The sequence below is a fragment of the Pteropus alecto genome, unplaced genomic scaffold (genome assembly GCF_000325575.1).
Source record: "Pteropus alecto unplaced genomic scaffold, ASM32557v1 scaffold23, whole genome shotgun sequence".
Classification (NCBI taxonomy): domain Eukaryota; kingdom Metazoa; phylum Chordata; class Mammalia; order Chiroptera; family Pteropodidae; genus Pteropus; species Pteropus alecto.
In genome coordinates, this window is record NW_006435837.1 from 6,834,005 (window position 1) to 6,845,453 (window position 11,449).

At 41.7% G+C, this 11,449-nt stretch overlaps 1 protein-coding gene across 2 annotated transcripts in view; it reads left to right on the forward strand.

The window, feature by feature from the left end:
• PIR (pirin) overlaps nt 1–11,449 on the forward strand; it is an 82,069-nt gene that overhangs the window by 1,018 nt on the left and 69,602 nt on the right. Inside the window, exons 2-3 of one of the 2 annotated variants that reach the window (XM_015589143.2) lie at nt 1,731–1,861; nt 9,758–9,850. In XM_015589143.2, the coding sequence (XP_015444629.1) occupies nt 1,766–1,861; nt 9,758–9,850 (189 nt within the window). In that variant the 5' untranslated portion in view covers nt 1,731–1,765. The remainder of the gene's footprint in view (nt 1–1,730; nt 1,862–9,757; nt 9,851–11,449) is intronic. The other variant, XM_006911649.3, reaches the window with a different exon arrangement.

An 11,449-nucleotide genomic window follows, 5' to 3' on the forward strand; every position in this document is an offset into this window, starting at 1 on the left:
GAAGCCCTACCCTGAGAGAGAAGAGGGTTGTTGGCGCAGAGTGTAGAAAGAATTAACACACACGCCAAAGTTTGTCAAAAGGAAAGTTTGTTAGGGACGAATAACACTCCATTGACAGAGCGGGGTCTCTTCTCAGAGGCAGAGACTCAGAGGGACAGAGGCAACAGAGATGAAGACAGTGACACAGAGTAAAGGCACTGAGAGGAACACTGGGAGGGCCCCCCAGTGTTCTGGGGAATTCAGTTTATCATTCTTTAGTTCTTGTGAGTTACAGTTTAAAGATTTCATTAACGCATTTCCTTTGATATGGACATACAGTGAGGAAGGGGAAGAGTGTGGAGTGTGAAAAGGTGAGAACATGCAGCCTTTATTCCATTGGTTCCCCATGAACAATTTTGTTTGTGTTGGGCACCACTTAAAGACTCTGTTTTTCCTGTTTCCCCTTCTTAGGTGTGGGGAAATGGGTCGTTAGCAATCCCAGCAGAAATCTTCCTTTGTCCTGCAGGTGTCCTCCCGGCCTGGCTACAGGGCTGATGGCATTTTGCTGTCTCCGTTTGTGGCTTGATTGAACACATTAGTTCTCTTGCCTCAGGCCTACGTTAGCAGGAAACACTTTTTTTTATTGTGTTTTTTTAAAATTTTATTAGTTTCATGTATACAGTACATTGGTTAGACATTTATATGGTTAATAAAACGATCCCCTAGTTGCACCCTCCCTCCCCTGGCCCTCCGCCAAGCCAACGTATTCATGCTGACTGCATTCCCTATGCCGTGCTCCCCATCCCCGTGACCATCCATCATCTGCTAATTTGTACTTCTTTAATCCTTCACCCCATTCTCCCAGCCCCCCAACACCCCTCCCCTCTGGCCATCACTAGATCGTCCTCTATATTTGCGAGTCTGTTTTTGATTAGTTTGTTCTTTTTGTTCCTTCGATTCTGCATATAAGTGAAATCACATAGTGTTTATCTTTCTCCGTCTGACTTATTTCACTCAGCATAACACCCTCCAGGTCCATCCACGCAAATGGTAGGATGAAGAGGAAACACTTTTGAATAATGAACCGGGACTCTAGCTCCTTCCTGAAATCCCAGATGCATTGTCAAGGCCCCTCCTCCACCAGTTTCCTGTGCTCTTGAAGACTTCACGAGAAAGCACAAAGATTTCTTGCCCAAAAAGTTGGCTCTGAACTTCAGGGACAGATGAGTCTTTGAATTTGATGACTCTCAAAGATCCCTTTCAGTGCCGCCGACACCTTCTGCATTCTGCAGACAGTCACAGCCCTGTTGGTTTTTCTCCGTGCTCCCTATGTCACCACACAAATCTTTCCCAGCCTCCCTGGTAGCACCTGCCTCGTGGGGCAGCGTGGTGTGAGGGAGATGCTGAGAGATTTCAATGAGGTAAAGCAGAGAAAGTGCTCCTGCGGGCTTCTTGGTAAGTGCCCAACAGGCTGTCATTGCCGAACCTTGTAGAAGATTGCAGTAGCATCACATGAGCTAACACTTGTTAATGATTAGTGGCTGGGCACCTAGTAAATACCCACTGTCCTGGTTGTTGTTTAAATCACCTAACCCACATCTAGTACGTGGTAAGCAATCAATACATGGCAGCTGTTCGTACTTGGGGCAAGTGTGATTTTCATCTCTTTTATTCTGTAGTCCTTGATGTGACTTAGGACGTAATGATTTCTCTTTTTTGTTGTCCCTCCTTTTGCCGTCTATTTTCTACAGCTCAGCGTCAGAACACTCTCTTTTCAGACGTCGACATGGTGTCCTCCAAGAAGGTGACCGTCTCAGTGCTCAGCCAGGAGCAGTCGGAGGGGATTGGAGCACGGGTGCGCAGAAGCATTGGCAGACCCGAGGTATGCCGCTTGGGTGGCTGGTTCGTGCTTTTTTGCTGAAACGGTTGGTGGAGCGCTGAGGATAAACTTGGGAGGAAAGGGCATGAGCTGCTCTGTGGGGTGCCATAGGGGCCGAGTCTAAATCAAGCATTTGGGGTCCCCAGCAGACCAGCCCCAGCTCAAAGGGGATTTCCGTAATGTGGATGCAGAGGTCCTGGGCATAAGCGGGAAGCTTCTCTGCCCCTCTGTGCACACCCACATCCCATTCTGGGTTGATCTATCAGCCTCAGCATGCATGTCACCAAACAGGCCCATCTTATGCCTGCAAGTCAAAGTAATGCAGGGAGGAGGCAAGAGAATTAAAATGTTAATCAAGCCTCATTCAGAGATTGCGATATGCCAGTCACCCCTGCAGCCCGGCCAGGAGGACACCTGCAGGACAAAGGAAGATTTCTGCTGGGGTTGCTAAGGACAGTTCCCCACACCTATGAAGGGGAACTAGGAACCAAGAGTCATTCCCTATGGCTAAGGATTAAAGGCTGGGAAGTGCCAGGAGGACTTTCACTCTAAGTATTCTTACGTTTTTATGCTTCATACTCTTCTCCTTCTTCACTGTCCATATCAAAAGAAATGGGTTAATAAAGTCTTTTAAACTATAGCCCACAGGTTCTAAAGAATTATATATAAGCTGAATTGCTCCAACACTCAGAGTCCCTCTCAGTGCCTTTACTCTGTTTCTCTCACTGTCCTCCTCTCTATTGTCACTGTCCCTCTCACTGTCCCTCTCTCTGCCTCTGAGAGGAGGCCACACTCTGTCTGTGGAGTGTCACCCCTTTTCTAATCAACTTGCCTTTTGACTCTAACTTTGGCGTGTGTGTCGAATTTTCTTTCCACACTCTCCGCCAAAGGACCCTCTTCTCTCTGTGCAGGACTTGGTCTCCCCGCCAACCGAGGGACATTTGCCCTGTTCTGCATCAAAAGCACCAGAGGGTAACCCTGAGTCCCAATTCCAAATTCCCAGGAGAGAGAATCTGATTGGCTTGGGTCAGGTCTCTATCCTTGGTCAGTCAGCCATGGCCAGGGATTTGGGTTCGTAGACCACTGGGAACCAAATCTGTGGACCTCTCGTGCTGGGGGATAAGTAGGGGCTCTCAGAGGAGGCAGAGAAGGTAGATGTCTTTCAGCATTAGAGAGCTCTTTCATTTGAAAATTATGGGGGATATGCGACTTGCAGAAAAGAAAATCTTATATGCACAGAAAGGTTTTAAATGATGCTTATAGTCCTGAGAATACTGCATAGCACCATACCAGATTCCAAAAAACATACTTTTTTATTGAGTTACAATTGACATATAACATATTAGTTTCAGGTTATAATGTAACTCTTTCGTATTTGTATATATTGCAAAATGATCACCATGGTAACTCTAGTTAACATCCATCACCATACTTAGTTACAAATGATCACTCTAGTTAACATCCATCACCATACTTAATTACAAAAATTTTTTGTGAGGAGGACTTTTAAGGTCTTTCTTAGCAACCTTGAAATATACAACACAGTATTATTAACTACAGTCACCATACTGTACATTACATCACATGACTTACTTATTTTAGAATTGGAAGTTTGTACCTCTTGATTCCGTTTACCCATTTAACTCACCCCTACCCCCAACCTCTGCCAAGCAACAATCTGTTCTCTGTATGAACTTATTTTTGTTTGTTTTTGCTTTTTTAATATTCCATCTATAACAGATCATATAGTATTCATCTTTCTCTGACTTATTTCACTTAGTATAATGCCCTCAAGGTCCATCCATGTTGTCACAAATGGCAAAATTTCCTTTTTTATGGCTGAATAATATTCGTGTGTGTGTGTGTGTGTGTGTGTGTGTGTGTGTGTGTATCTATACCACATCTTCTTTATTCATTCATCTGTGGACAGACACTTAGGTTGTTTTCACATCTTGGCTATTAAAAATAATGCTGCAAAAAACATGGGGGTGCAGATATCTTTTTGAAATAGGGTTTTCATTTGGACAAGTACCCAGAAGCGGGATTGCTGGATCCTATGGTAGTTCCATTATTAATTTTTTAAGGAACTTTCGTAGTGGCTGCACCAATTCACATTCCCGCCCACAGTGCATGAGGGATCCCTTTTCTCCACATCCTCACCAACACTTGTTATTTCTTGTCTTTTGGATGATAGCCATTCTAACAGGTATGAGGAGATATCTCATTGCGGTTTTGATTTGCATTGCCCTGATGATTCGTGAAATGCACATAAAGGAAGGAACGTATTAGGGAAATGGATTCTTTTTGAAAGGTGAAGTTGGTTTGCTCCTCTTCTTAAATGTGCTCTGATATTCTCATATTCTTTCCACCATGAGCTTCCTCTCTAACTATGAATGTCTTTTGAGGTCCATCCAACATTGTTTTCCAAGGGAAAGGTGAAAACAGGATTATTTTAAGAGCTAAAAGCACAGTGGATATTGGGAGATGCATATGGATGTGGTGTCATATTCTACGAGGCCAGATCACCAACAGAACAATTGTAAAGAATTCAGACACCTGTCAGTAAGCCCATTATTATACGTTGAGAGTAGCTAATACTTTGATTACTCCATCTGTCAGGAACACATCTGCTGTGGGGTTCTTCATTTTTTTTGGTCTCGTGAACCCCTTTGGTGGGCTGATGAAACCTATCGATTCCATCAGAATAATGTTTTTTACATGCATAAAATAAAATAGGATCATGAAGGAAAACTTTTATATTGAAATAGGGTTAGCAAAATGTTACAAAACAAATTCGTAATCTAATAGTTTTCCATGAAATAATAAGACTTGGAGACAGTTCTAACTACCTAATTTCAAAGCTGTGAGGAGCATGAACAATATTTCAATATACCTACGACAACTGTAACATGATAGGAAAATAGCTTTGATTTCTGTTGGTGGCAAAGTCACAGGTACTGGTAATTTACTGCGGTTCTTTAACTACATAATTGAAAGAAAGTTTAGATTTGAGTCTGGAGATGGATGATGGTGAGTGTTGCACACCGATGTGAATGCGTTTAATGCCACTGAACTGATGCTTAAAAATGATTAACATGGTAAAATTTATGTGACATATATTTTACTATGAAACAAATCCAGAAGAAAAAAAATCAGAGGTTAGTAAAAATCTGTAAAATTTTTTTTTACCAGCCAAGTTTACAGCCACCCTGACTTATATCCATGCTGCCCAGTTAAGAGTCCATGGCTAAAAACCTATGCTTTAGAGGCCCCGACATTCTACATGGAATCGTATATTTTACATCATGGTGATTACATAGAATCAACAGTTTTGGGTCCTTATCTTTTCATTTAACATGGTAGCATAAGCACTTCCCATGTTATTAGGAATTTTTCATAAACATCATTTCAATAGCTGCGACGTAAACCACTATTCTCTTACTCATGGCCCTCCTTTTGGTCGTTGAGATTGTTACCATATTTTTTAGCACTCTGCACACTACCAACTTGCCAGGAAGTTAGACTGCTAAGCCATCAATCATCAGAGAAGGAAAGCATCTATCTTCCTTCAAGGCAGTTACTTTTCAAACTTTTTGCACCAAAGATACATTGCAAGAACTTGGGAGCCCAAGCTCTTTGCGCATACAATTTACAAATATTTAAATATGTACCTCTTGTGGAGGTACAAGAATTTGCAGTGTTCTCACTGAGCCTTTCGGTGATGAATGATCAAGAAGAGATGGAATGGGGCCGGCTCACACCTTGCGTTACAATTGTCCGTGGGCTGGGCCAGCCAGGCTGGATTTCGAACGATCGTGTAGCATGATGTCTGTGCTTCCAACAGGCACGAAACGTACTGCTCATCAGCGTTGGCCTCTGTGCTCCACGCCCCCTCCCACCAGACACTCCTTGGTGGAATGTGATTTCCCAGGGACTGTTCATATTTCTTTTTATTATAAAGAATTTCAAACATAGAAAAGGAAAGAAAATGGTATACTGAATCTCCGTGTACCCAATGTCCACATTGATCAACTCATGGGCAATTGTATTTCATCTATGTCCCCATCCATTTCTTCCCTCAGAGTATTTTGAAGTGAATCGTTTCATTTATAAATATTTCAATTTGTGTGTCTAAAAGATCATAACTTTTAAAGGTAGAACTACAGTTCCATTATCACACTTAAAAATGATGAGTTCCTTAATATCATCAAATAACCTTTGTTCTGATTGATACAGCCTCTGTAGGCGGCACTCTCCATTATCAGGATCTGTAGACTGTGAGTCAGGGGTGAGGAGTGTGGAGTCACAGCTGAAGTCCATTCCAGGCTGTCTCTAGATCTCAGTCTGGCCCATGTGCTGGCAGTTTCCTTCTGCCTTCTTTCATTACCAGTCTAGAGACTGAGTCGGCCCAGCAGGTATGCTGAGCTGTTGGAGTAGCCTTTGAAGGCTAATGCCATATTGTCTTGATGTAGGCTGGCCTTTTGTGGGGTATTAGGAGGGTGAGGTCTCACCCGATTCTAGGCTGCTGCGACAGGCGTTATTGTCCTTACGTTAGTTAGAACTACGTTCACCTGTGTGTAACAGGAAGCATCCTCCAAAACCACTGGTTTAAATATGTATGGATTTGTGTTTCTCTTTTGAAAACCCCCAAGTAGGCAGTCCAGGGTGGGCCTGGAGGCCTCACACTTACCGGAGGCCCACACTCATTCTATCTCAGTTCGTAATTCTTACTACGTTCGTAGTACGTCACTTTGTGGCCCAAGACAGTCGTTGGGGCAATAGCCACCATTTGCCCTCGGACATCGAAAGGAGGAAGAAGGGAAAGGCAAAAGGATTCTGCCAGCTCTCCATCTTTCTTTTATAAGGGATTGCCCTGAAAGTCCCACCCAGCAACTTCTACACACCTCTCATTAGCCAGATTCAGTCATATGACCACACCTAGTTGTAAGGGAGGTACCATTTAGGATGTGTGTGGAGTGTCTTCTACGTACACAGAACTATTCTAGATTCAGTGGAGCATCATTTAAAGAGTAGTTTCAGCCCTATCCCCATGAAAGTGACATTTCTGGTAGCTACTTCCAGTGCTTCGTGACTGTAATAGGATTATACACTCCCACCCACTTTTAGCTACATTACCCCTGAGTCCCAAAGGGAGTGTTTAAATGACGTCCTCTCTGACTTTGGTCTTGGGCAGGTCACGTGCTTTGACGGGTGGGACATGTTAAAGTGACCGTGAATGATTGGTTTGGTTCCTTTTGCTCCTGACCTTGGCTATGAGAGAAGCATGTCCTAGATAGTGGCCACTGATTCATCTTGGGACTCAGAGTGAGAAGACATGTAGAGGCCAGCCAAGCCCAGCAAGACTCAGAAAAACTGCAGCCTGCCACAGCTTTAACGCAAGCAAAAAATAATTTGTGAGCTCTTGGGCAAAAGCTTCTTGATAAATACACCGGTGCTTATAATGTCTGCAAAGAAAACTCAAAAGCTACAGATGACTTATTAAAATCAATAAGAGCTTAGAAATGTTCAAAATCGCCTTTCTAGTCACATTTTTAATCCCCAGCAGCAACTGTTCAAAAACATAATTTAAAAATACTAATTACCGTTAAAAAGTATGTTAGAAAAAAGTTAAGTCTATGCAAAATCTTTACGGAGAAAACGACAAATCCTATAGAAAGACATTTTAAAAGACCCAGATAAATCGAAGTAACCATGTTGATGAATAGGAAAACTCAGTATTATATGAATGTTAATTCTTCCCAAATTGGTCTATAGAATCAAAAGCATTCCAACCTCTTTCTACCTCTCATTTGAGCTTGAGATTTATCTTCAGCCGCCTTCTAGCTTTTGTACAATATACCGAAAACTAAATATTCAAGTTCTATTTATACAGATGATATTTATATAACTATATCAAACTCAGTATGAACTAAGACAAAGGCACCACGGCTATTTCAAGGCTGCTTCTGTTACATTCCTTGTACTTCTGGATGGCCCGGCCATCCTCCCAGGCACCAGAGCTAGAAAGTTCGGGAGTCATTTAATGCTCTTCTTTTTTCCCATTCTCCATCACCACTGCCATTGCCTTAGTCCTAGCCTTTGTCCTCGTTTGGACTATTGAAATGACCTTCTAACCCATTTCTCGTTTGCCCTGAGAATACTCGCTGGTGGCGCTTGCGGCTGCAGCATTTACTCTGTGATAACTCGCGGATCACAGTCCTAACCTTACCCCGAAAGTTGGCCATCCACCTCCCATGCTTTTCACAGAATGACATCAAAACAGGACTGATGCAGTTGGGACAATTCGTTTGAACAGAAAACAGATGTCCAAAGAAAAAAGGATTGCAAAAAGGACGCATAGCCAGATTCTTATGGCACTGAAACGATGTGACAAGAAGGAGGCGACAGTGTTGCCAGCATTCCCCAATGATACTGTGATTGAAGTAGACCACAGAAATGGAAAGCAAACTAAGAAGCCGTGTGTCATTGTGGATAATAACAGTATGGTAGCAGTGGATTCGGCTGATCAGATGATCACTTCTTATCCCACTGAGCGCAAAAGGCACAAGTTTTGGTATAAAACTTTTTCTCCGCCTTCTAAACATTACAGTGCTGAACTCCTCCATCCTGTTCCAGAAGGACGATCCTGAGCACATGACCAGCCATGTAAACTTCAGACTGGCATTGATTGAAAGAACGCTGGAAAAGCATCACAAGCCAGGGCAGGAACGTCTTCGAGGTCATCCATGCTCTGATGATGCCAGGCCTCTTCGCCTGTCTGGAAGACATTTTCCCAAGAGCGTACACCAGCATCAAGGAAACAGAGTCCAGCTGGTCGCTGCAAAGTTTGCTGCTCGTGCAACGACAAGGATGGCGAGAAGATCCAGAGAGAAACACAATATTTTTGTGTGGAATGTGATGTTCTGCTTTGTGTTGTTCTGCGCTTTGACATTTACCACTCAAAAAAAAATTATTCAATACGGATCGTCATATACGTTTCTGTTACATTAGGATGAGAGACAAGTTCTGTTTAGAATTAACTCCAAGAACAGTGTTTCTATTTTCTTTTCACATTGAAAACCAGTCAGATTAGCTTCAGCCTCAGAGAGTATGTTTATGTAAAATTAAATTATCCCTGGCAGTGAGCTGCACTTTTGTTTCTAAATGGGAAATGGGCTAAATAATCTTTGTCTCCTTTCTCTTCCTTTCCCAAACCATGTTCCACATGTGTGCAGGAGTGATCTTTCTAAATCTGATCATCTCAACCTCTAATTAAAACCCATCGCCTTCAGGATAAAACCCAAACTCCTTCAAGATTTCACCTGTCATCCCATCTCTCATCGTAATTCCATGTGCAACTTTTGCCCTGGTAGTTGCAATTCTTCAAGCTTGTCAAGCTCTTTCTTGGCTGTTTTTCTTGGAATGGTTTTCCTTCTTCAACTTCTGCTTGATTAACTCCTACATGTGCTTTCAAGACCTAGCTCAAGTGACACCTCCTTGGTAGAACCTTCCCTGATCCCACCCAACTCTCATACGTGTCTTCGTCCAGAGCGTTTATCATCACAGTGCAGTCATTGACTTTCTAGTCTGTTCCCTCACAAGATTATGAATCTGTTTAGTACACAGACTGTATCATGTTTATGCCTGACTATTTACATCTCAGGTGATCGTGAAATGTTTGTCTACTCTTCTCATGTCTCATAAAATGTCAGCTCTAACTTAATTAGTGAAAAAGAGTATGTGTATAAAGAGTTCTTTTCTCAAAGCAATTTTCACTGAAAAAAGTTGCTCATAGGCTATGTAGTTTTCAATGAGTTTTGCTAGTCTGTTCATGAATGTACCCCCGGTAGTGTGGCGTAAAAGGCGTGTCTAATCTGCTGAATTTTATGTTTATTTCAGTTAAAAAATCTGGACCCGTTTTTACTGCTTGATGAATTTAAAGGTGGTAGACCAGGTGGATTTCCTGATCACCCACATCGAGGTTTTGAAACAGTAAGTGAAATAATTTGACTACAGAAATGTGCATTTTAAAACTTGCCTCTCTTCTTAAATTTAGTAATCATTTCTAATAGAAAATTCAATTTTAGAAGCAATGAGTAATAGGCAAAAATTAATTTATAAGTTCCTGGCTATAGACTGGCTACTAGAGAATTATAACGTCTGTTTTATATGAAATATACTAAAATTGAAATATTTACTTTTTTAATATTGTTTGAATTTGTGCCAATGGAAACATTCCTATTTGACCAGTTAATGAAGAGCAAGAATTGACTTCTTAAAATATTTTTATAATTAAAATTTATTGGAGATGGAAGAGATAATTTAAGGTGTGATTAAAATAATTGTATGTAGAAAACTTATTCAGAAGTGTGTAACCTCACGTAATATAATATTTTAAACCCAAAAGAAAATCCAAGAACACTGCAACTTTAAACTCAGTTGTAGGGAATTATGTAGAATCAAGGGGCTGAAATAGAATATAGCCTAAAAATTAGGATTTTAAGGACCTACATATACATTTATAAATTTAACTGTCAAATTTATAGAGATCCTGCTGCACGTTTGTTTTCAGTTTTAGTTAGATACAGACATAAAAATGCGTAATCTAATATTGTGGTACTTTCAAAGATTCCCGTTCTTCACACATACATATATTCTTGGAAAATACAAGGATAATTACTTCCTAGTTACAAAGTTTAGCCATCTGCTCCAAGAGAAAAAAAAGAAGCCTGCAGTTTTGGGAAATAGATTAGGGCTTGTCTAGGATTTTAGTGCGTTTGTCAAGCCAGCTATTGAATGAGTAAATATTTGTTGAGAGCTGGCGACACGCGGGCATTGGTGTTGGGCGACCTTTTGTATGTTAGGGTGTGTGTGTCTGCATATTGGGGAGTGTGGAGAGAAGGCAGAGGGAGGGAAGCTGAGGAAAAACGAGGCCTGACCCCTGCTTGTCTCCAGTATGCAGTCTAGTTAAGGAGGCAAAAGATAGACAGGTGAAGAGTTCACAAGTGCAAGGAAAAGGTGGAATGAACCAAGAAGCTTCTGGAAGTGGTTATGAAGCATCAAGATAGTTGGGTCCCTCTTTCTCACTTAGCCACTTGCTTTCCATTTCTCTTCTCATTCCTTTCACCTACCCTACACTCCTGTTGGATTCTGACTTGGTTCCAGAACATGTCTCCTCACTGTGCTCTTTAGCTTCTGGTACGGACATTCTTCCCAGTCCATCCCGCAGCTTCAGTTACCGTTTTACTAATCTTTCATGGTTTTTTTAAATATCACTCTCTCCATCAAGTTTTCCAGACAATTCCAAGAGGATGTACTTGCTCCTTCATTTGGTCCCCATAGCACCATATTTTTACCAGTCTCGTGCACATTAGAACATTAGACCCTTTGGTGGCCTCAGTCACATTCCGTCTGTCTTGAATTAGAGTAATTGCCTCAATTGCCATCTCCCCTGGCCCACTGCAAATTGCTTCTCATCACCCACGCATCTCCATGTTCTCCAGTTAGAGATACTCAGTAACTCCTGGCTGAATTTGCTAAAAAGAGATGCCTTTTGCTGAAGACAACGAATATATAAAATAAATGATGAAA